The sequence below is a fragment of the Hyla sarda genome, chromosome 6 (genome assembly GCF_029499605.1).
Source record: "Hyla sarda isolate aHylSar1 chromosome 6, aHylSar1.hap1, whole genome shotgun sequence".
NCBI classification, from domain to species: Eukaryota; Metazoa; Chordata; class Amphibia; order Anura; family Hylidae; genus Hyla; species Hyla sarda.
Genome location: NC_079194.1, coordinates 217,426,167 through 217,452,154, shown reverse-complemented (window position 1 = coordinate 217,452,154; position 25,988 = coordinate 217,426,167). Strand labels below are relative to the sequence as shown.

Sequence of the window (25,988 nt, the reverse complement as noted above, 5' to 3'; positions counted from 1 at the left end):
CCTCTATTTCCAAATAGCATGATGGCCTCTGTAGATTTAGAAGACGTTTCTAAGAGTGGCAGTGTTTATGGAGGGAGCTTGGGTCTCAAGCCCTAAGGATATTTACAACAGTTATGGCGGTGGTGGCAGCTTTCATAAGAACCCAAAACATTCTGTTAGTTCCATATGTGAACGATTTACTGATTGTATCAGACTCCTCAGAAACCCTTCATTTGCACATTCAAGTAGTTTGCTCCATACTGCAAGATCTAGGTTGAAATCTGAATCTAAAAAGTCAAACTTAACCCCTTCCAGGCATTGCGTTTTCTTAGGCATTCTTCTGGATTCAATGTCTCAGCTTTCTTTCCTGCCTCTAGCCAAACAGATCCTCAAAGGACAGAGTTGAAATTATTTTCCGGTCTCACTTATGCACCTTCAGGGAAGCAATGTCAGTACTAGGTCTGATGATGACTTGTATTGTAGCAGTGAAATGGGCTCAGTACAGATCCAGGATGTTTCAGACAGATATTCTTCAAAAGTGGGATGGAAATCCCTCATCCCTAAACCCAAAATGTTCCCTTTTTGTCAAAAGCAAGGGTCTCCTTGATAGGTTGTTGGGGTTCATCCACCATATCTCAAAGGGTACCTTGGTCTCCCTGGTTGGTAGGGAGTATAACTACAGATGCCAGTCCTTGGGGTTGGGGTGCCTCCTGCGGCCAGCATCTCCTTAAAGGCAGATGGTCTCCTCATATGCAACAGTCTACATCAAATTACAAAGAGCTCTATGCAGCGTTCCAGGCAATATCTTTGCTTATTCCTCAAATCCAAGGGAAGGATGTGCTGATAACACCACCGCTGTAGCTTACTTAAACATACAGGGGGGGTGGGACAAGATCAGACTCCCTGTTAAGTCTCAACTTCCAGATTTTTTCCTTGGCAGAAGCCAAGCTAGCATCTCTCTCTGCAGTTCACCTGAGAGGGGAAGATAACAAGGTGGTAGACTTCCTGAGCAGAGTTAATCTTCTTTAGTCCGAATGGTGTCTAAACAAGGAGATATTTGCAATGATAGAGGAAAGGTTTGGAAAATTCTCTTTGCTTCCAGAAACAGGAAGATTCATAGGTTCTATTCTCTCAACCCATTGGATTATCCCACAGCAGTAGATGCCTTTTCTCAGGACTGGTGAAGAGAAACAGGGTATGCTTTCCCACCTCTTCGCCTTATCCCTCTTGTCTTGAAAAAGACAAGACAGGACAGAGCCTTAGTACTATTGATGGTGCCCTTCTGGCCTTGAAGGCCCTGGTTTACCTTGCTAAGGACAATGTCTGTCTCCCAACCATGGGTTTTTCTGGACAGGAAGGATCTACTGTACCAGGGACCAGTTCATCAACCACAGTCAGCTCACCTTCAACTAACAGCCTGGATGCTGAGAGGTCAATTCTAAAAACTAGAGGCCTATCTGACCAAGTAATAAACACCTTACTTGCAAGTAGGAAAGACGTAACATCCGCCATATACCTAAGAACATGGAGAGCCTTCTGAAGAGTAGTGGGACCTGCAGTCGATGCATTGGGAGATCCTAATATCCCTCAAATCCTTCATTTCCTCCAGTTAGGCCTGGATAAGAAGCTAAGTCCTAGTACCCTTAAAGAACAAATTTCAGCACTTAGTTCCTTTTTTAAACTGTGTTAGCAGATAATATCTTAGTTAAACGTTTTATTTCTGGGGCTACAAGATTAAATCCTCCATCAAGACCTATCGTCCCCCCTTGGGACTTGAATCTGGTGTTAGGTGCCTTATCAGGACCACCATTTCAACCTCCTGGATTCTATTTCCATCAAGTTACTCACCCTCAAGATGTGCTTCCTCCTGGCAATAATGGCTGGGAGGGCAGGAGAATTGTAGGCGTCCCTGCCTTTCCTCCTTATACCAAGATATTAGATGACAGAGTAGTAATGAGAACTTTGAGACCACTTTCAGCAGAAAAGATGGTAGAGTTTCATAAATCTCAGGAGATTATTCTTCCCTCTATTTGTGATGAGCCGAGACATGAAGGTGAAGTCAAGTTCCATAACCTTGATGTCAGAAGATGCCACCTAAAAAAAAAAAAAAAGTATCTCTACTAAGGACTCTACTAAGGACTTTCGTTCTACAGAAAATCTTTTAGTCCAATTTTCTGGCCCTAATAAAGGCAAGACTGCTTCTAAACCGTCTATTAGTAGATGAATCAGGGCATCAATTACATTAGCCCACACTACAAAGAATCAGGATCCACCTTCCTTTTTTCAGCTCACTCTACCAGAGCACTGACTTCTTCCTGGGCAGAGAAAGCCAAAGCCTCTTTGGACCAGATCTGTAGGGCATCTACATGGTCCTCAAAACATACTTTTTTAAAACACTATAGGTTGCAATTAAATCCTGTTTCTGATCTTTCTTTTTGGACGTAAAGTCATTCAGGCGGAAGTCCCGCCTTGATTGGTTACTATTCTAAATCTCCTGGGGTGCTGTCATGAGTGATTAGGTAAAGAGGTTACTTACCGGGTAATCTGTTTTTCATTAGTGCATGACAGCACCCCTCATTTATCCCACCCTAAAGAAGAAGAAAAGCATTGTTGCTTAATGAATTTAGAGAATGAAAAAAAATTTCTATGATTATTGGCTCCTTTTGGAGTACTTTTACTTTGAACTGAGGTGTGGAGAAGCGTGTCCCTTTGTATGTTCCCAGGTTTCCTGTCCTGCAGTGGGAGGTCCTCTCCAGGGGTGCTGTCATGAGCTAATGAAAAACAGATTACCCAGTAAGTAATAAGTAACTATCTTTTCACGGTTTTTGGTCTGGGTGAACAACCATATTGAAACCATATACTGTTGTTTTAACATGGTAGTCAATGGGAACTGGTATAGAACCTTATGTGCGTACAGTTCCATCCAGTATGTGCAATATGGTTTTTGTCTTTGCACATGTGCAGTTCTTGGAATTTCAATGAAACAAATGTAAATTTATTCACAATGGAGGGAAAAGTTAGAAAAGTCGTATACAGGTGAATTTTTGTACACTTTTTGATACGGTTTAAGGCTGCATTCACATCTCTGTTTTACACTACAGGTGCCAGATCCGGCAGGGGGAGGGGCAAACCGGGCTCTCCCGTACCCCAGCCGAACCAGCGCCGAACTCCATTCACTTTAATGAGCCGACCGTAGTCAAACAGTGACTCTGGTCGGCTCATTTATGACCCGTATCCAGTTTTGTGACCGGACCTAAAACCGTAGTCCGGCTGGGGTACAGGAGAACCCGGTTTTCCCCTTCCCCAGCCGGATCCGGCATAAATACACTGAGCTGTTTAGTTTCATACAGACACAGAACCTCCCACAGCAGGTGGGGCTTTCTTCAGCTGAACATCAGTTTTAGACAGACAAAAAGCTTTGTGTGTTCAGACATTAGCGATATTTAGCAGGAAAACATCAATTATTTCAACATAACAGAATTCCCTAAAGGCACTTGATAAATTCAGATATCACAACGTATTGAAAAAACATTTTTCGTACAAGTATGACTAGTTTTTCATATTACAACCTTGTCACGAAAAAAACTCAAACAAATGCGATTCCACTAAAAAAGAACACATGGTTCAGAAACAGACTACTGCTCGAAGTTATATCAGAATAATGTTTTCTATATATCAGCTGAACATATGAACCAAAAGCATTGACTAAACAGAACAACAACGTGCGTATTCACACATAAGCGATAATGACAAATCTCCTTTTTGTGTGTTCGGACACTAACAATATTCAGCAAATAAATTAAAATTTATTATTTCAAAATGAAAAACTTTCCAGAAACATTTGACACTTTCAGACATGGCAACATACTGGAAGAACGTTTCTCGCATATGTACCATTTTTTTTTTTGTCACATACTGCAACCTTATCACAAAAATGAATGCCACTTCAGACAACTGCGATTCCACTCAGACATCAACATAGTTCAAATACAAGCTGACACCTCTTAGTCTGCCAGAAGGGGTTTCTTTTAGCTGAGACTAATATTAGGTAATTAACCAAACAGAACAACTTCGTGCGTATTCACTTATATTTATGACTTATGTGTTTTCAGGAACTTGCCATTGTCCATCGGGATTTCTATGCCAATTGTCACCATTATTTACATATTGACCAATGTAGCTTACTACACTGTGCTGGATTTTAGTTCAGTGATTGGCAGCGATGCAGTGGCTGTGGTGAGTAAACTTTTTAAAAAGATGTTAAAATGTTTTTCATAGTTTTCAAATGGAGCAGCCTATAAAACTATCTTCATGAACAATGTGTCGTTTTAACAGCACATTTTGTAAGTTGAGTGACTATGTAAATGCATAACTCTAAAGTTTGTAGTAAATCAGAGTTACATGTGTATCAATATCCATAGTCTTATTGTCAATTTACAGGAGTACTGCAGTGTAAGACCCTTCGCCTCTAGCCACAGGATATAGGATAAAGGTCTGACCACTGGGACCCCCCCGTGATCTCCTGGCTGTGTGCGGCTAATGCGCGTCATCTACCTCACTGAGGTCGACGACACGACCCTCCCCATACAGCTCTATGAGAGGTGGGGATGCATGAACACTTCATCTCCGCCTCTACTATAGAGATACATGGAGGGGGCCTGTTTGCTGCGGTGTCGTGCTGCTGCCGACAGACCTCCTGCATGGGAGAGCTGCAGCAGAGATGGGGCCCCATACAGGATGAAGTGGGGTCCCAGCGTTTGGACACAGTATCACCTTACTACTTACTACACAGTAACAAACCCTCTCCCCATATGATTACCTTACTACTGGGGTGAGGTGCAGATTTCTCCACATGCAGCATAACAGCAGTGGCCATGCAGGAATCATGTGACCTCTAATTCAGCTCAGCCCTACCTCCTCCATAGCCTCACCAAAGGTCCTTCAGCAACCATTTCTCCAATCCTGCAGGGCTGAGCTCCGCCCCCAAAATCTAACTAGTCACATGATAATGACATTATCAGGGGTCCTTCACAATTGGCATCTAGTCGGCTGGTTTTGGGAGTTGGCGGAGGGAGGGGGTAAGCAGAATTATAGTCCTACAGGACTCTAGCCCAGAATAATCTTGCTGGGGAGGAGCGTGCAGAGGCGGCGCTACGATGGCTCCTCGGGAATGCAGTCGTGTCACATTACATCACTTAATTGATGTGAGTGCTCTAGACAGCGGCCTACTTTGCCTATGGATAGAGCCGGCCCTGACTAATAGAGATGAGCGAAGTTACAGTGATTCAATTCATCACGAACTTCTTGGCTCAGCAGTTGCTGACTTTAGCCTGCATAAATCAGCTTTCAGGTACTCCGGTGGGCTGGAAAAGTTGAATACAGGAGAGAGTCTCCTAGGACTGTATCCACCTTTTCCAGCCCACTGGAGCACCTGAAAGCTGAACTAATTTATGCAGGATAAGTCATCAACTGCCGAGCCGAGAAGTTCGTGATGAATCGAATCACTGTAACTTTGCTCATCTCTAACTATAGTCAGCAGGAGAGCTCCCCTATAGGGCTTCCGTGTGCCCTAGTAGGCCATATAGCCTGACGTTGTCCTTATGGAATGACCTTTGCACTGATGGTTCAGAAGTCCTGCTGATCTAACATATGGCAAAAAATATTAGATGTGTCTAATGTTTTTGCTGAAGCTTAGATTAGCAGAATTTTTTATTTTGTTAGATAATGGCAAGAATAATCTAAATGTGGCGGGCAAGATGGTATGATCAAAGACCTCCTCTGAATACTGGCATTTAGTAGAGAAAGGCACGGTGCTGTGTATGTATTTTGATGTGCCAAAGGTCATACGAGAGAAAGCAGCTTTTGTTGTCAGTAGAACTTCTTAAGATGCTTTGTCATACTTCCATTACACTAAATTCCTACAAAAGATTTACTCACATTAGTGTCATGGCTCTTAGTTCTGGACATGGTTGGCTTTGAGCGCTCATAAACTCTCATGAATGGTGGAATTTCCGCCCTATTTTGTCCATCCCTAGTAGTACTTTAATATGAAAACTGCAGCATATCCCACTGTATAAGGTATAATAAGGTAGGATAGGTCGCTCATGAATCCTCCCCCACTTCTCTCCTCCCCTGTTCTTTACCGCGCAGCCTGTTACCCAGAATCACTGCAGCAGTGCCAGGGCTACTTTATGCACCTTGGATTCTGTGCTGGCATCAACTGGCATTGTGATGTTTTTACAGCTTCCCAGGAGCCCTGCTCTTAAAATATGACAATATGTGCAGTGGCAGGAGAAGCAGCAGCAGCCTGGCACCCCTGCTGGCAGCTCTGATGTTCCCCTTTGATGCCAGAGGAATAATCAGTGCGGTCTTTTCCCTCTTCTTCAAAAGATTAGGGGCACTTTAGCACTCAGGATGACACACCGTGAATTCCAGATGTGCTCTAGCTTAGGTTCTAGAGAATTAATCTTGTTTTAGCCGCCTAACAGTGGTCTAACCGGAGCTTAGAACAGGTAGGGGATGCAAATATTCTACTTTCTTCTTCACTTAATCCTGTGTAAACAACAAAGGTTGGACCAGCAGCTGACAATATGTACAGAGAAGAGAAGCATCAGTAGTTCTCCTCCTTTCCCTGTATGGTTTCAGATTACTCTAGAGCAATGTTTCCCAACCAGGGTGACTCCAGCTGTTGCAAAGCTACAACTCCCAGCATGCCCGGACAGCCTTTGGCTGTCCGGGCATGCTGGGAGTTGTAGTTTTGCAACAGCTGGAGGCAGCCTGGTTGGGAAACACTGCTCTAGAGAGAGGGCTAGCATGCATTCATGGTTATGTTCATAATGCACCCTTTATCAAACATGTTGAAAGCATATTTATGGACATTTATCAACGGGTTTAGTCAGGTTTTCTTTACTATAATTGTCGCAAAATTGTCGCAACTGCGGCTACGCGATTTTTCGTGCGACATTTTGACTGGAAAGCGAGAAAAGCAAGTTTTCCAAAAATTAACTACGTAGTAATAATTTTAAAATGGACTACGGGTAGTCAGGTATTTATTAACTGCGACAGTCGCAACTGCGCAAAAAAAAAGTCGCAACAGGGTTAAAAATTGACTAAATTTACTCCACCTCAAACATGGAGCAGAAAAAGCTACTACCAAAGTAAAAAAGGAAAAATTGCTTACGTGAAAGAAAATTATCAACAGGCTGAAAGCAGTTGATAAATAAGTCACACATAAGCAAAAAGAAAGTAAGGAAAAAATTACTGAAAAAAAGAATACATAAGCAAACATTGATAAATGTCCCTCATTGGCGCCACAATTCTAGCTGTTTAACCTGTCCTACTGATAATAGGGCTTTGTGTACAGAAAATGCAGCGTCTGGTGAAGCTTCATACACACGTTCTGCATTCTATTACATGTCTAAAATATGTGCTGGATTCTGAATGTGACAAGGTAGAACACAGTTTCCCATTTGAACTCGTATCACTGCCAGAGGGGCCTGTGAGAGCATTTGACCTAAGGAGATGTGAATTTCTGCTATTACAGATAACTTTGCAACTAGAAAACATTTCACTTTTAGTCCATGTAATTTAACTGTGTAGTAGGGAGGAGGGACGGGAAACTATTAGAGAGAAAATGGTTTATATTTTACACTGACTACTAGTTCACTCTTTTGCCAGAACAGACGTTTGCCGACATGGTGTACGGTATATTCAGTTGGACAATCCCTTTGGCTGTGGCCCTCTCATGTTTCGGTGGCCTGAACTCCTCCATCCTTGCTGCTTCTAGGTAAGGACATAAGGTGATTCTTAACATTAAAAGAATGTAAGTGTTCCTGTCACATTTCCTACAGACATATAAATCTACAATAAAAGCAGTATATACCCTGAATATTACACACACACAACGTTATATGAGTAGTATCGGACATACCGCATCCTCAGCGTATTTCACGCTGCAGGAAATCCGCTGCAAATTCTGCTACAAGAATCTGTCACCTAAAATCTGCTGCACGGACACTCCTCTCTCAGGATTTTTATATTTTATTTTATAATTTTATTCAGAATACATATTTATTAACATAAAAAAAAGTGATAAGCAAGTAGGATAATAAAGGACACTGCAGACTTGGAAAACATAAATCGGAAAAGACAAAGTACATGGTGCAGAGATGAAATAGGGTGTGTGAATATCAAACCTTGCTTTGCCCCACTCTGCAGTTTACATAAAACATATAGTATAAGGCGGACACAAGTATACGGCATGTGCAAATACAAGGGTAATAAATAGCCTTGGTTTCACAGAAACAAGCAATATAAAGTGCTAGTGCATGAAGACTTGAGTAAGGCTGCATTCACACCACATTTTGTACATACGGGTGCCGGATCCGGCAGGGGGAGGGGCAAACCGGGCGCTCCCGTACACCGGCCGGATCAGCCTGTGACTCCATTTACTTTAATGATCTGACCGGAGTCAAATGGTGTCTCCGGTCGGCTCAGTTTTGACCCGTATGCGGTTTTGGACCGGACTTAAAACGGTAGTATTCTATGGTTTTAGGTCCGGTCACGAAACCACATACAGGTCAAAACTGAGCCGACCGGAGTCACCGTTTGACTCTGGTCGGATCTTTAAAGTAAATGGAGTCACGGGCTGATCCGGACAGGGTACGGGAGCGCCCGGTTTGTCCCTCGCCAGATCCGGCATCCGTATGTACAAAACGTGGTGTGACTGCACCCTAACAGAAAGGCATAGTCCTATAGTAGACAGGTAACTTTTTTTAAAACACATTTTTATTGATTTTCAATTAACTGAATAACAGACATATAAACAGTTCCCATAAACCGTCCCCCTCCCCCCAACCCAAGCGAGGAAGGGGATCCCACACAAAAGAACACCACACGAGGACAAAATCACAGACAATCCATTCACACACACATAAACAAACATACCTTACGAGCCCTTCAGCTCCCATATAGCCAGTTTAAGTCGGAGAGGCACCCCGGATCGGAGGATTTGTAGAGACATCCAGCAACAACCATGGAACCCAAACTCTGTCAAAATTTTTTGGGCATTTCCTACTGACAGAGAGCATGATATAATGGGACATATTTATTAACTAGAGGTATCCACCGAGCCAGAGGGGGTGAGGATACATCCTTCCAGGCCATCACTACAACTTTGCGAGCACAAAACAAGAGGAATCGGACCAAATTACGTCTATAAGAGCCCTTCTCCAACCCATTGACAACCCCCAGCAGACACACCTCTGGCGTTGAAACAAAGGGGAATTCTAAATGGTCCGATAATAAAGTCATCTTCTCCCTCCCAGAAGGGCGCAACACGGGAACAATTCCAAACCGCATGTAGAAAGGTCCCCCTTTCTCTCCCACACCTAAAACAGACCTTAGACCCCGAGACCCCCATCCGATGCAGTCTGACAGGAGTAAACCTGGATTGAATAAGCCTATCCCGGGCGCTAACTACCATAGGATAATACGTTTTGACAACCTCCCTCCACATATCCTCAGAGTAGGAATATCCTCAACCAACTTCACCTGAGCCACAGCAAACGGATCCGGACCCACTGATTGCAATAAAGAATAACTCTGTGTAAGTGGCTTTGCCAGGTCAGTGGTCCCCAGGAGCAGCTCCAGCTCATTAAAAACAGGGGTAACCTCCAGGGAACCAAACTGCGCAGAGACCGCATGTCGCAACTGAAGATACCGGAAGTGGGCATCCTGAGGTACATTAAAACGTTCTCCAACCAGTAAACACGTAACTTAAGAGTATTAGAGTGGTAATAAACAGCTAGGATTTGAAAGTAATGCCTGTTCCAGACTGTACCCCAGAACGCATTTTGGATCCAGCTATCAGATTACCATTTATTTCCACTATCCTAATTTAGTTACCTGACTGTTATATCACTCTCTCTTTTTTGTTACTCAGGTCTTCATGCACTAGCACTTTGTGTTGAATATTTCTGTGGGAACTAGGCTATTACCCTTGTATTTGCACATGCCCTATATTTCTACTTTATGTCTTATGTCAGTGGTTCCCAAACAGGGAGCCTCCAGCTATTTCAAAACTGCAACACCCAGCACGCCCTTACATTCAGTTTGTCCCGGCATACAGGGAGTTGTAGTTTTGCAACAGCTTGAGGCTCCCTGTTTGGGAAACTCTGCCTTATGTAAAGACTGTGGGACTGTTGCTATGTGCATTATAGTATATGTTTACGGCTGGGTTCACACCACGTTTTTGCAATACCGTTCCCGTATAAGTTTTCAATTTGAAAACCATATGCTTTAACTCTCCATTGAAAACGGTATGCCAAATGATGCATCAGGTTGTGTCTGTTTTGCAACTTGTACGGATTTGTCAATAAAATTTTTTTTTGCCTGTACCCAAAACCATAGCCTATCACGGTTTTTGGTCCGGGTGAAAAACCGTATGGAAACTGCATAAGTTTTTTATTTTATTTATTTATTTTTTAAACATGGGAGTCAAAGGGAACTGTACAGAACCGTACGGTTCCATCCGGTTTGCACCGTACAGTTTTTGACTTTGCACAGTTTTTTTCCTTCAATCAAAGAAAATCAAACAAGTGAAACTTTATTGATAATAGAGTGAAAAGTAAAATGTATATCTATTTTTATTTTTTTTTAAACTGATGCAACCGTACATCATTTTTCAAACCATGTACGGGTTAAAATTTGTACACACATTTTGATACAGTTTAGTCAGGTTTTTGGATGAAAAACGGATTCCTCAAAACCGGATACGGGAACTGTATTGCAAAAAACGTGGTGTGAACCCAACCTGATGTTAACCTAGTTTTAAAAACTCGAAACATGTCAAAAGTTTTCATCAGTCAGGCTCTGAGTTCTTAGACCCTACCGATCTTTAGATATAACCAGGAAAGACATTCTGCTTATGCCTATCTCCTGCAGCATGACTAAAAAGGCAGGCAGGGAGTGAAACACTTAGCGCTTTTTTTCAGGTGCATCTTATGATCAGTGGGGGTCTACTAAAACCGCACAAAAGATTGGTGTACACCACATTTCATTGACTGGCTGTCACTTATTTATATTTTTTAATGATGAAGATAGCAGCATTCTATAAATTAAGAGACATACATACAGGTGGACTTGATGAAATATAATGTAAAATCAGAAGCAGAGGACTGTGCAACTGTAATCAATCAGGACATTTATGTTTAATGGGACTGGTTATGGATGCATATCTCTACAGGATCACTGTCATTTCATAATTATGACATGTCAGATGTCTTTATTTTGGTTAATAGCTGCGCTCACAAAAAAAAAAAAGTCTTGTGCCCCTTTTGGCTCCTGTTGATGATTGTCGGTTCTGCTTGGAGATTGTGGTTTATGGTTTGTATACGGCCTTTGTCCTCAAAGAGCAGCAGTGCTTGACAGAGTGCACATATACCTTTTTGTTCCAGTGTCTGCATCCGCACTGATCAAAAGTTCTCACATATATATTAGGCTATGATGCAACTGTATTTCACAATATTTGCCATATTCTCACATTTATGTTTAAACTATTTAAAAAGAAAATAGTGATTTTATTTTATTTTTTCTTTAAGAAAGGCACCAGTTTTTTTGGCCAATGTTATACACCCTAACCTGCATTGTCATCCAAGCACAGCTGCATCCATACGCTCAACTGCAGTAGCTTGGCCATGTGATCACCAGACTGACAGCCAGAAATTTACATGGCTGTATGTGTAATATGAAGTAGTCTTGTGTTAGCTGACCATATCATCACCTGCCATATCCCTCCTGGCAGCTCTCAGAACCTTCTGAGGCCACCTGTATGTATGTTTCTTAATTTATAGAATGCTGCTATCTTCATCATTGGACCAGTGACATACAGTAGTAGGTGATTTCATACACTGATTAGCTGCAGAGTTATACACCTCCCCTGATCACAATGCCTGTCTCTACTATGGCCCGTGTGCACATTTTGTAGTGTGTCCTATGTGCTGTAGCCTGACAGTGCTGTCCTGTATGGGAGAGCTATGGTAATAAGAAGAAAAAGAAACCGACTGAAGCTGTAACACACACTACTCAAATACAATACTTGTGTAAGAATTGTGTGGGAGATCTATCAAAACCTGTGCGGAGGAAAAAGAGGGTCTGGACTACCCTATGTATATTAAATAGATGTAGCATCTAATATGTAGAGCTTTCAGATTGACGGCTGCCCTTCTTGGATTTCTGAAGATTTTTAATTGACATGACTTGTTTTAAATCCCATTATCATATTATTCAATTCTTCTGAATGGTCTGCAGGCCACTGCTTGTTAATCTTATAGGACAAAACATCCCAGCTCCCTGCTCTGTTTTTGTCCTTCTCTTTGCATTCACGGACAAGGAGGTTGGAAACACTCAGGGCAGTTCATGCATGAATGATCTCTATCGCCGCAGGAGTACATTACATTAAATAAAATGTCCTTATTGGTCAGCCCCTTACACAATTCAAAACAGCCTTTAATGGTACATACGTAATCGAACACATTTTGAGCATTAGAGTTGCTGTTTATGAAGGAGACACAATACTGGTTAATATTAGAATGCTCCATGTGCTGTGTTACTTGTGATAGATAACAGAGCGAATATAGAATCAAATTCTGTTATGTGAAGGTACCCTTTGTAATCCTGTCTGCGATAGAAGCCCAAATGTGCCCTCAATGAACTTGTGTTCAGAAATGTTCTTTAGCCGCTCTGGGCAGTTTGACTTATACGTCAGCACACTGTACTGCATACAAATGGCTATAAATAATGTCTTGTGACTGGATTTGTGCTTTACTGGCAGAGGCACCGTCGTGCTATTTTCAGTCTTAATAAGCAATTAGTTTAGTAATACACAGACCCAGAGAACCAGGGGCAGTGAGACAATCTGTCTTTTGTGATGTACAGATTCTACACAGCTATTGTAATGTTTAGGGAAATCAGTCAGTCCACGTCCTGTTAAGTAGCATCCAATGCCTTCACACAAAGTCAATGGTTTGCTTGGTCACAGAATCTACATTAGTTCTTATAACCAAAATATTGCTTATACAGTGGTCCCTCGAGTTACGATGGCCCCGACATACTTTTTTTTTTTTTACATACGATGGTCTCTCAGAGGCCATCGTATGTTGAAGTATCGACATACGATACTTTTTGGGGGGCCATCACTATGATTTTACTTACTGCTGCGGGGCGCTGTGGTCCGGGGTGCCGTTGTGCAGGTTGCCGGCGTGCCGTTGCGCCGGAGTCGTCCTCTTGATGCTGATTGGCGAATCCGCAGTCATGTGACGTCACATGACCGTGACGTCGCCAGCCTGCGTCTACGCTGCCATTTGAGGAGTGCCGCCCGTGAAGAGTATGACTTAGTAGCTCACTCACGTGATGGAGTCGTTAACCCCTCACCCTGCAGCAGCGCTAATGCTGCCGCGGGGTGAGGGGTTAACGCTACCGCTGCCATGGGGTGAGGGGTTAACTTAACCCCTCACCCAATGGCAGCGGCAGCGATAACCCACTTCTCCCCAGGACATAACAGCAGAGACCCCAGGCCTGGGCACAAGGCCCCCCCAGGCCTTGGCCAAAGACCCCCCCCCAGGCTTGGGCAAAGGACTACTGGAAGATTCGCTACTGGAAGATTCGGAAAGTTAGGCTTGTGATCACATGACCAAGATAGAGTAATGAAACGCACAGATGCAGCTGCACTGGAATAGAACTAGTGCTGTAGGTGTAGTGATGTGTGCATAACATAGGCAAAATATAGAAGAAGGCTGGCATAATATGCATTACATTTACTAAAAGACTCCATTTTCACATCTCATGCACAGTCTGTGTGCTGGACTAAATGTGATCAAAACTGCCACCAATTTCTGGTAGAAGTTATGATAAATCTGCTGGGCTGCGGGAGGCCATGTCCCTATCCCTAAATTCCACCTAGTTTTTCTAAAACTGGCACAAGTGTTAAAGAAGTATGTTAAAATGTAAACCCCAATTTAAAGAGGTATTCCGGAGGATTTATTTTCTCCAATTTACCGTTGCCATAAAGTTATGCAAATTTGTAAATTACTTGTATTTTAAAATCTTAATCCATCCAGTACTTATCAGCTGCTGTATGCTTTAAAGGAAGTTTAGTTCTTTCCAGTCTTACCACGGTGCTCTCTGCTGTCAGACTGGAATGAACTGCACAACTTTCTCTGGAGCACTAGAACTAGAAATAATTAACAAATCTGTATAACTTTCACAAGTTAATTTGAAAACATTTTGTTTCCTCCGTAGTACCCCTTTTAAACAAGCTCTTATTTTCTGACCATATATCCTCGGAGTCAGGTCCACTAGTGAAGGTTGGGTATGTAATTGTCAGACTATATTTTCTGTTTTCAGGCTGTTCTTCGTTGGCGCGAGGGAAGGTCATCTCCCTGATATGCTGTGTCTGATACACCTGGAGAGGTTTACACCAGTGTCTGCTCTTCTCTTCAATGTAAGACATGCTTATATTTTTATCTGTTGGCATCCAGCACTAGAATCCAGTTAAATGGGTATTCTGGCTTTATACATCTTATGCCCTATCCAAAGGATAAGGAGATAAGATGTGTGATTGCTGGGGACCCCCACAATCTCAGTGTAGCCCCCGGGATTCTGTGCCGGGTGCTGCCTCTGAGACGGGGACGTGACGTCACGGCCACCCCCCTCCATTCATGTCTATGGGAGGGGGCGTGACTGCCGTCACGCCCCCTCCCATAGACATAAATGGAGGGACGTGGCGTCACTAGGGGGCGTGGCTGTAATGTCACATCCCCGTCTCAGAATGCCGGGGACTGCACAGAGATCACGGGGGTCCCAGCAGCGGGACCCCTGCGATCATACATCTTATCCCCTATCCTTTGGATAGGGGATAAGATGTATAAAGCCAGAATACCCATTTAAAGTGCCTTTTAGAAATTATGTAAAAGTTTTTGAGTTGATGCATACGTGCCACCCTTGTGTATGGAGCTGCCAAAGATATCAAAGTACAAGGCTGCACTGCTGCTTAATTAATAGCCGAGGCCTATTCTGGAGATTGTGGAGAGGCCAGAAGTCAGACCCCCCACAATAGTTCTTTAAGGGGCAGCACATTCTATTATCACCACCTAATTTGTTTGAGTAGGGTCTTTTGTCTTCTAGGCTGTTACAATGCACAGAACACTGTTTCTTAATGTTCCTGTGTTCTCCTCTGCAGTGCGCTGCTACCCTGGTCTACCTGTCGGTGAGAGACGTCTTCCAGCTTATAAATTATTACAGCTTCAGTTACTGGTTTTTTGTTGGATTATCTATTGCTGGACAGATCTATCTGCGCTGGAAGGAACCTGACAAACCAAGACCCGTGAAGGTCAGTGCACATGTAACATTGCTTTGTCACAGTAATCTCTATACCCTAGGGAAAACTCACACAGGGAATGACCAGCTCTGTATTCTGTGCTGCATACCACTTTTTTTTTTTCCCTTTATTGATGGCCTATATTTAGGATCAGCTGTTTTCCAGAACTGCTGTACTCTTATACATTAAAGAGAGAAAGAAGCAGACAGTTGTGCATATTGTGTAGTGGCAGTGCCGGCTGTCATTGTGCATGAGTGAATAAGCTGCTGCCTGAGTCCTTTGGTAGAGGTTTTTCTCCTCTGAAAACAAAAGGATTGGGCATGTTGAAATGTACTTGCCTGATCCTGCTTTCCTCTGGAATCCTTTTTTAAAACCTACTTTTATTTTTTGGTAGAATTTTTTTTGTAGCAGTAAATTTTCACACTCACAAGATTAGAAGACCTACTTTTAGATGACAATTTGGGGTCATATTTGTTACTCAATTTTAAAAGCTGCACCTCTCAAAGTATGCTAAATGGCATTTATTATGGATTTGGGTGGGAAATTTTTATACTCCTTTAAACATTTTTTAATTCACTTTATTTTTTATTTTTGTCACACTAAGCCTGCTAAGGGACTTTCAGAAGCAATCATTTGATTGCTTATATAGTACACTGCAATACTATACTGTTGAAGTGTTTTGTCTGATCTACTAGTACAGGCTGTGACTGGCTGTAATAAAAGTATACATAGCAGCCACAAAGGCCTTTTTAAAAGGGGTACTTCCGTGGAAAACTTTTTTTTTTAAATCAACTGGTGCCAGAAAGTTAAACAGATTTGTAAATGACTTCTATCAGGGATGTGGAATTCCTATCACCCGACGCCAGGCAGGTACATTTCTACCGGCTTCGGGCAAGCAGGGCCGGTGTGAGGTGAATAAATGAAACCCGTGAAAACATCGGACCGCTCCCCAAAGTTTGCCGAAGCTAGAGCGGGGAGGAGCGAGGGCAGAGCCATGGGTTTGATCTTTTCATCGCACATCTGAGGAGATAATTAAGTCACGCCCCCTCATCCCCCTCCCGGAGGATGGAGAGTGCAGCTCTGCATAATACAAGAGGACAGTGCAGGGGGAGAATGAGGACGTACACTGCTCCTCCCCTCCCCCGCTCTGTCTACACAGGACCTCATTTATCACGTCCTATCTCCCCTGCTCTGCCTTCCTTCTCCCCGAGCAGACCTGCATCCTCTGCCTTCGCTCCACACAGCTCTAGCTTCGGAGAGCTGAGGGGAGGAGCTGACGTATGTCTGCATGGGGCGCAAGTTTCCACCTCACACCGCCGCTAATAACTAGCATGCGGCGCTCAGAAGTCTGTATGGAGCGGGCTCCGGACTCCTGCCCGCTCCATACTCTGCCGCCCCCGGCTGTTTTCAGTAGCAGTTCAGTAGCATGCGGCGATCGCTGTGGCTGGCTATTAACCCTTTAGATCGCCACTGTCAAAGCGGACAGTGGCGTCTAAAGGGACATGTGTAAAACACCTTAACCCCTTCCATGTTAAAAGTTAAAATTAGAGATGAGCGAACTTACAGTAAATTCGATTCGTCACAAACTTCTCGGCTCGGCAGTTGATGACTTATCCTGCATAAATTAGTTCAGCCTTCAGGTGCTCCGGTGGGCTGGAAAAGGTGGATACAGTCCTAGGAAAGAGTCTCCTAGGACTGTATCCACCTTTTCCAGCCCACAGGAGCACCTGAAAACTGAACTAATTTATGCAGGATAAGTCATCAACTGCCGAGCCGAGAAGTTCGTGACGAATCAAATTTACTGTAAGTTTGCTCATATCTAGTTAAAATGACCCCCTATTCCTATATAAAAACATGTAAACATAATAAAAAAACATTTAGTATCGCTGCGTACGTAATTGTGCGACCTATTAAAAAATTACTTTATGTATCCTGTACGGTAAATGTAAAAAAAAAATTACCAAACCCCAGAATTGCAATTTTTATAATATCCCAGAAAAAAAAGTAAAAAAGCGATTAAAAAGTCAGATCAATACCAAAATGGTACCGATACAAAAAACGGCTTATGGCGCAATAAAATAGCCCTCAAACAGCGTGGTATGCGGGGGGGGGGAAGCTACAGGGGTAAAAGAAAATGGCAATTAAAAAAATTTGAAAAAGTTCTGAATTTTTTTTAAATTAATAAAACATGACAAACTATAAAAATCTGGTATCGCTGTAATCAGGCGGCCTAAAGTGTGAAACTAACATGTTATCTGACCACAAGGTAAATGGCGTAGAAAAGAAAACCACCAAATCTGCAAAATTATCTTTAACTATTTTAATTTCACTTCACCTAATAAACATATATAAAATATATTTTGGTTCGGAGAATGTTTTTGAAAAATTAAAAGGTATCCTTATAGTAGGTAGTTATGGCTATTATAGGGCGAGGAGGAAAAAATTAGAGCGTAAAAGCGAAAATTGGCCCGGACAAGTGGATCGTCATGAGGGACAAGTAGATTTTGCTCCATGTTAGTCCCGTGGACAAGTAGTTTTTTATAAAATTTCCACACCCCTGCTTCTATTAAAAAATCTTAATCATTCCAGTACTTATTAGCTTCTGAATACTACTACACAGGAAATGGTTTTCTTTTGGAACACAGAGCTCTCTGCTGACATCTCTGTCCATTTTAAGAACTGTCCAGAGTAGGAGGAAATCCCCATAGCAAACATATATGCTGCTCTGGACAGTTCCTAAAAAGAGGGCCTATTCACTGCAACCCCAGTGATCTCCGTCACAGCGATCCAGCTCTCCTAGTGCACAAATTGGGGGTTGACACGCCACCTCCACGCATCTCTATAGGAGAAGCGGACACGAGCGCTCTGTGCACAAGGATATCTGGAGCATCCTGCAGGAGATTGAGAGGCATATCGCAGTGGTCTGACCCAACCCCCATGGAAATTATTTTTCCTAGGTTGGTTAGAATCAAAAACAAACAAAAATGCCAACCTGCCTAGATGGTCCTGCTGTTCAGCGCTTACTACCTTCAGTTTTGATATGCATAAAATGCTTGCTTATTCATTGATTAAAGAGGTAAGTGCCGAGCAGGTGGCACTGTCTGGGCAGTAGTGGTGTGGGATTAGGGCAGGCAAGTATATGTTTCTTCCTATTATTAAAAAGTACATGTCATATTCAACAAAAAAGTGCATCGTCATCATATAAATAGAATTGTGTTTAGCACCTATATTTCTCTCACAAATGCCTTCTTTCTGTTGCTTACTTGGTTTGTCATTTTTTGCTTTGGAGGGGACATGTCCTCACTCTTCATGTCTCCTCTTCTTCCCTGAGTCTGCTGTGCTGGGTCTCTACAAATAACCACTGCAAACTGCTCTGTAACCCCCTCCTCTCTGTGTTCAGACTGGAGTCTGATAGGACAGGAATGAGCACAGGCGAGTGTTAGTCCCACCCTTACTTACAGGACTTTGTCCATGCCTGTGCTTCAGCTTGGATAAAGATGATGATGCAGCCAGACAGGATTATTTTCTGGATGGTATGGGGATGCCTAGTGGAGTGTTTATGAGCCATGATTTCTATATAAATGAGATTAACCTTTCTAAAATACTTAAGAATTAGTTTTTTTGCCAAGATGTTCAACATGTAAAAAGTTCTTGACTCTTAACAGTGCCCATTTAAACCATATTTTTCTTTTTATGTCAAACAATGCATTTAAAAACCTCTGCAGCTTCATACCAAGACAATCCTGTAGGTTTGCCATAATAAATGAAAGTGTTAATGTGTGGCTTATTCTCTGTTTTCAGCTCAGCCTGTTTTATCCCATTGTATTCTGCCTATGTACATTGTTCCTGATCTGTGTCCCACTGTACAGTGATACTGTGAACTCTCTCATTGGGATTGGCATTGCTCTTTCTGGTGTTCCAGTTTACCTCATGGGAGTCTACTTACCCGAGTCCAAAAGGCCGCCCTGCATCGGCAAATTATTTGGTAAGGAAGCTTTTTTTTAAATTTTTTATTTTATTTATTACGTTGATGTTTCGTACATTTTTAAAAAAAAATTTTTTATACATCCTATTTACATTAAGTATCCCTTTAAAGGGTTGTCTTGGTGAAGAACGAGTGTCTATAATTGTGTCTAGCCTGGTGGGGAAACAAACAAACAAAAAAAACCTTCATCTTTGCTTTTCCCGCCTCTGCCATTATTATGGAGCTGATCCTGCTGCACATAACTTCTGTGTTCGGGAGTCAACACGTGGTATTGCCCACTAAGCCATTCAGTGGCTGCAGTGGAGTTCTGCCTCAGCATTACAGAGTAATATGGGGGAAATCACATGACGGGAGAAACATTAGAACTTGTTCTTTACACGCTCAATTTTATAGCCACAACTCCTGAGCACAGGTCTAATGACCTGAACTGACTGCATCATAGGGATCTATCATAGGGATCTATGTTGCTATGAGTTCAGGTGAATAGACCCACTGACATGATTGGATCTTAGGCAGTAATGCAGACTCAGAAATGCCTCGTATTGCGTTTGTATGTAGCAGCCTAACTTAGATAGCTAAATGTCAAGCTATCAGGATGTGAATAGGGTCACCCTCTTCAAACCTGGACCACAAAAGTTAGTCATGTTGACCCCCCTCCACTTCCTTTGCCCACCAGGAAGGAAAATTAGCATTAGCATGCTTCCAGTTGTCTAAATCGGGATTGTCTTATAGCCCCAAAAAATATGGTATATTTAGAGTATAAATCTCCAAAGCCCCAGCCTTAAAGGGTTAGGATAGGGGATATGATGTCTGATCCCAGGGGGCCCGCTACATTCTATGCGGGGCTGTGTCTCCAGTCTCGGAAACCTTGTTGTTTCTGGGACTGGTGATGTGACATTGCGCCACACCCCCTCGTGACGTCACTCCACGCCCCCTCCCATAGACATGAATGGAGGGGGCGTGGAGGGACGTAACCGTGTTGCACGGAGATCGCGCGGGCCCCCCTGTGATCAGACATCTTTATCCCCTATTTGGCCAGAATACCCCTTTAAAATGCAATACACAATTGCACTAGTACAGTTAGGTAAGACGTGCTATTGTAATTAGTATATGAGTGAGAATATTAAATCTTTTTCAGTGTCAGAGTAAGTAATGAGCTTATTTTACCTCCATCTCAGCTTTTCTTACAAGGTGGACCCAACTGATCTTCAACTGCGTTGTGACGGAGATCGATCTGGCTGATGAGAAAAAGCTGGAGGTGAAATCAAAACAGCCTCTATGATCAAGTCCTCGACCAGATGCATCATCCTGAGGAAGCGGAAGCTGGATATCTGTGCAATTTTGTGGAGCACATCATTGGCTTTAATTGAAAATGGTGGATGAGTGGACATGTTGTCGTTTGTGTGTTGATGTATTTTGGTCAGTATGTTTAAGCCAAAACCTGGAGAAATTAGTATCTCTTACATGTCTTAGAGCTACAAATTTTACTGTTTATTGTTCAGTTCCTGGTTTGGGCTTATAAATACAGACACAAAAATACTGCCAAACTTAGCAGGTGTAAATTAGGCTTAAGGCTGTGTTCACATTTGTCCCAAAAATTTTTAGTGACCTTGGCCAAATTGGTGCTTGATACAGTGACTTCTCCATAATGATAGCAAATTGTGAAATAACTTGCAGAAAAACCACAGAATGTATAGTTGGAAGATGATAAAAGATGGTTAACCTACTAAGGTGGTACCCAAAGTATTGATGCACTCCATTTTAGTGTATTCTTTGTATTTTTTTTTGTTACCAAAAGCAGAATTCCAGATAAGGTGCAGTGCTAACCTTCTGGACTTCAGGTTGCCTTCAAACAAATAGTGAACAATGTAGCTGTTGTTGACCTTGCATGTGTTTAGTTTATTACTGGGGTTTGAATACTGTCCTAATCCTAATGTTTTTGCCTTCTGTTTTATAAGTGTTTAACTGAGTTGGCGTATTCTCACATTCTGCATTTTTTCTATATCCTGTGGATATGTTAGAAGTGCCTTGTAGGTGGGGTCCCTCCATTGTGGCTAAGTATCCACCTATGAGCAGAAAAAGCGGAATTATACCTATTTACATTGACTATTTTACTATTGGATAAAGAGAGGTGAAAGCGATTGCAGAAAAGCTAAGCACTACTGGCTTGGCTGTTACTGTAACTGCTTTAGAACCGACTGTCCCATCAATATTCACTATGGGAATGCCCCTTAATACCTGTGACTTTGCTCTCATATCTTTAAGATGTACTTGCCTTTAGCTCTAAATTATGAATAAGAAACACTCCAAAAAGTATAGATTCAGGCAGTAATAAAGCTGCAATGTATAATACTTTTAGCCATAATTTGTACTGCTGGTCATAGAGTGCCTTCAAGGGAATCTGTCGGCTGCCTTTCATGTTCCAAACTGTTATGACAAGAAGACATGTGGCACCTTTCATATAGCTAAGCAGTTTGGAATGTAAGTTACTGACAGATTCCCTTTTTGAATGAGGGTTTTTTTTACCAGAAAGTGAATTTATCCACAGGACCAGCTGTTTGTTTTTCATGAGGTAAAGTGATGTGAACTCCCAGTTTAAAAGGGAACTGGTCATCATTTTAAGGCCATGTTCAGACAGTAAAATGTGCAGAATGTCTGTCTGGAAAACACTGGTGGACATTTTTGCACATTTATATAATCTGGAAAGAATAGTCTATTCCTTTTGCGTATGCTGGAATCAAGATTCCTATGGCAGAAACACACGCCATGGAAATTCCACCTTGTGCACCGTGCAGAAGAACTCCATTGAAATCAGTAGTACTCTACTGCAGCGGAATGTCTGTGCAGAATATTCCAGCGGAACTCTGCATTGACATTCTGCCATGTGAACATACCCAAAGTCTGCCTGAACCAAGAGTCATCGGTACTCTTTCTGTGATCAAGTAAGTTTGGCAGGGAGAAGCCACTGGGGACTGGTGTGATAAATCCTAGTTAAGGGGGTACTCTGGTGGAAAACTTTTTTTTTTTTTTTATCAACTGGTGCCCAAAAGTTAAACAGATTTGTAAATTACTTCTATTAAAAAAAATCTTAACCCATCCAGTACTTATTAGCTGCTGAATACTACAGAGAAAATTCTGTTCTTTTTGAAACAGAGCTCTCTGCTGACATCTGTCCATTTTAAGAACTGTCCAGATTAGGAGAAAATCCCCATAGAAAACATCTGCTGCTCTGGACAGTTCCTAAAATGGACAGAGATGTCAGCAGAGGGTACTGTGGTCATGATGTCAGCAGAGAGCGGTGTTCCAAAAAGTAAATTTCCTCTGTAGTATTCAGCAGCTAATAAGTACTGGAAGGATTGAGTTTTTTTTAATAGTAGTAATTTACAAATCTGTTTAACTTTCTGGCACCAGTTGCTTTTTTTTTTTTTAAGTTTTCCACTGGAGTACCCCTTTAAGGCAGCATGAAAGTGATGAAGACCTCCCTGGAAGGAAGCTACCCAGACTGACAGCTGTAGTTCCAATGAAACCCAAGAAAATGTCTTACATCCATACTTATGATTATTATTATTTTTTTTACCTGTGTAGAATGAAAGAGCTTGCACAGACAAATGACTCTTTAGCAGTCAATGTGAACAGTTCTACCATTCTTTCAGTCCTTGCAATAGATTGCTGAGGGAACCATTGCAATTTTTTTTTTTTACCAGGGTATATTTTAAGCCCAGCTGAGGTCTAAAGGACATTTGTATACAGCAAGCGGATATTGCAAAGCACTCATAGCTGAAAAACATTTTAAATGGAGCCTGTGAAAAGTTAGTGTATTTAATTAGTTCTATATAAGGAATCTTCATTCTGTTGGGACAGTATATATTGCTCACATTTTGACAGGCACCAATTTCCTCTGCAGATGGCAGGGAAGCCATGATGAAGTAATTAAATAGGCCAAGTTTAAAGCCTCATTGATAGATCAGTATTTTATCTTATTATAAATGAAAATCAAGAAAGGCAAGTGCAAATATTTTATATATTATCTGTATTTGGTATCTGCCAGTATTTTTCATCTGTTTTAAGCCAAAATCAGAAGTGCAAAAGATGCCTAAATTTGAGCACCTGTTATTAAAGGAGAAATTCAGCCAAAAGTAGTAAAAAAAACACCAACGTAAATGATGATTTGTATGTGTGTGATCACAATGACTCCGCAAGGCATCCCAGCTGATTTGTTTCAAAACTAGACCCCAGTAAACAGGCTGGAGATTTATCAAAACCTGGCCAAAGGAAACGTTGCTGAGTTGTTCATAGCAAACAATCAGCTCGCTTCTTTAATTTTTAACAAGGCCTCTGCAAAATGAAAGTAATCTGATTGGTTGCTATGGGCAACTTTTCCTCTGGACAGGTTTTGATAAATCTCCCCCATTGGGCTTGTTTCCTCTGTGAGCTGTAGGGAGGGGCTGCTGTGAGAGTGAGCAGGGAGAGGTGTGTGTGTTGCCCTCTAGCCAATCAGGGACACTTAAAAACGTCCCGCTGAAGAGAAGGGAGTATAAATTGCCTCAGGATGGAGAGAAAATAAAACAGACTGCATACTTAACCTGCTCAAATCCCTTGCTGCTGAGATGGTCCCTGCTGCTCTCTGCTTCTTCCTGGTTTAATTTTGGCAGGAAATGCCCGCTCAGCCCACGAAAAAGCAGAGAGCAGCAGGGACCAAGTTATGGCAGAATATGCAGTCTGTTTTTTTTTTTCAAAAAATATGCAACAAGCATCAAAAAGGACATGCTGCCAGTTGTGTTTTAAGATATGTGCACATACTTCAAAGACTGCGTCTTTGGCAAAAATGATGGTACACATAAACTTCAGATCTAGCTCTATAAAGAATCTTACATACTGACTGTTTATTGAAATAACAAATAAGACAAGCATCTGGGCTTACTATGCTTGCCTTTAAAGGGGTACTCCAGTGCTTACACATCTTATCCCCTATCCAAAGGATAGGGGATAAGATGCCTGATCGCGGGAGTCCTGCTGATGGGGACCCCCGGGATCTTGCACGCGGCACCCCGTTTGTAATCAGTCCCCAGAGCGTGTTCTCTCCGGGTCTGATTACACCGCCAGCCGTGTGGTTGCCGGTAATCAGACCCGGAGCAAACACGCTCCTGGAACTGATTACAAACGGGGTGCCGCGTGCAAGATCCCGGGGATCCCCAGTGGCGGGACTCCCGCGATCAGGCATCTTATCCCCTATCCTTTGGATAGGGGATAAGATGTCTAAGCACCGGAGTACCCCTTTAAACAAGGGGCGCCAATCTTTCTCCATAGAGGCCATTAATGGTCCTATTAGATATTTCACTGTCAAAATTCAAATTTACTGGAACCTCAAAAAGAATGCAATGACTATCCTGTTCATCTGCCAATAAGAGGGATTTGACAACCCTCGTCTCTGGTAACAGCGAGAATCAAAGAGGTTGCTTCTCACCCTTTTATATTTTGTCTTCTAATTGACAAGTTTTAAAATAAAACTATATTATAGTAGTAGGAGCTATACACACTTGCAAAAAAAAAAAAACCATTTGCCTCTTTCTAGTAGGAGTACTGGGAACATTAGGCATTTGTACAACTGCAATGGAACATTGCAGCCTTAGATTATGACTTCAGGTAACTTTTGCTATGCTTGCTAAATGACTTTTAGATGAAAACTTATTTTGGCTCAGCAGGGCTGTAGAGTATTTACATTTTTCTAGCTTAACAGTTGTTCCTTGAGATGGCAGGGGTTTAAGCACATGCAGTATCTGTTGTTTTACCTGATTGCTAGACATCTTATCCAAAGGAGGGGGTGTGACAACCTTCATGGGGCATGGCATCACTAGGGAGCGAGACGTCACGACCATGGCTTTCCGAACCCAGCGTTCTGAACATAATAATCAGAATGCCAGTTGTCTGCACGGAGATTGTGGGGTCCCAGTGGCCGGAACCCTGTGATCAGACATCTTATCCAAAGGATAGGGGATAAGATGTCTAGCAACAAAGCTATTCCCATGAGGGTTGTGTTGCATATTTGCACTCCAAATGGAGGTGTAGTGGCTCAGGTGCATGGCTTTCCCCATTGTAATTTACAGGAATGTTCAGCTGTTGCCACAACTCTCACAACTACAATTAACCTAGTTGTAAGAATGTGTGGCCACAACATCTACTCTTCTCTAGAAGAGCCAAACAGGAAAGCAGGAGATAGAAAAAATATGAGCTTCTAGGTACTGGTCCAGTATGGTGTAAATGAGCAGCTCCTAATACATGGGAGCTCAGACAGCACATACTGTCTACATGCAATAAATGTCTCAGGAATACCTGATACCTTATGTTTGGAAGTGGGTACACTCTAGAATGTGGCCTTTTGGCAAAAAGTGCCCCACTATACAGTTACAAGAGTTCTGCATAAGCTCATACTTATATGTAGCTATAATTGAGCATTATACATACTGTAGCTATAATTGAGCATTATACATACTGTAGCCTATTAAGTAACTTTGGTTGCCTTTGTGTGTTTTGATAATTTGCACAATCCAACATTTTGACCCAATTCTTGAAAGTAACTGTACAACCTGTCTTTACATGTAGCAATTAAGTAGAATTTAACATGGTGAGGTAAGGATGGATGTCAGATAT

At 42.2% G+C, this 25,988-nt stretch overlaps 1 protein-coding gene across 4 annotated transcripts in view; it reads left to right on the top strand.

Moving 5' to 3' along the window:
- SLC7A6 (solute carrier family 7 member 6) overlaps window positions 1-22,371 on the top strand; it is a 57,198-nt gene extending 34,827 nt beyond the window's left edge. For 3 of the 4 annotated variants that reach the window (XM_056526422.1, XM_056526424.1, XM_056526423.1), the window contains exons 5-10: window positions 4,092-4,215; window positions 7,662-7,765; window positions 14,383-14,479; window positions 15,218-15,367; window positions 19,157-19,340; window positions 20,519-22,371. In XM_056526422.1, coding sequence (XP_056382397.1) covers window positions 4,092-4,215; window positions 7,662-7,765; window positions 14,383-14,479; window positions 15,218-15,367; window positions 19,157-19,340; window positions 20,519-20,622 — 763 coding nt within the window. In that variant the 3' untranslated portion in view covers window positions 20,623-22,371. The remainder of the gene's footprint in view (window positions 1-4,091; window positions 4,216-7,661; window positions 7,766-14,382; window positions 14,480-15,217; window positions 15,368-19,156; window positions 19,341-20,518) is intronic. The other variant, XR_008845224.1, reaches the window with a different exon arrangement.
- The last annotated feature ends 3,617 nt before the right edge of the window (window positions 22,372-25,988 follow it).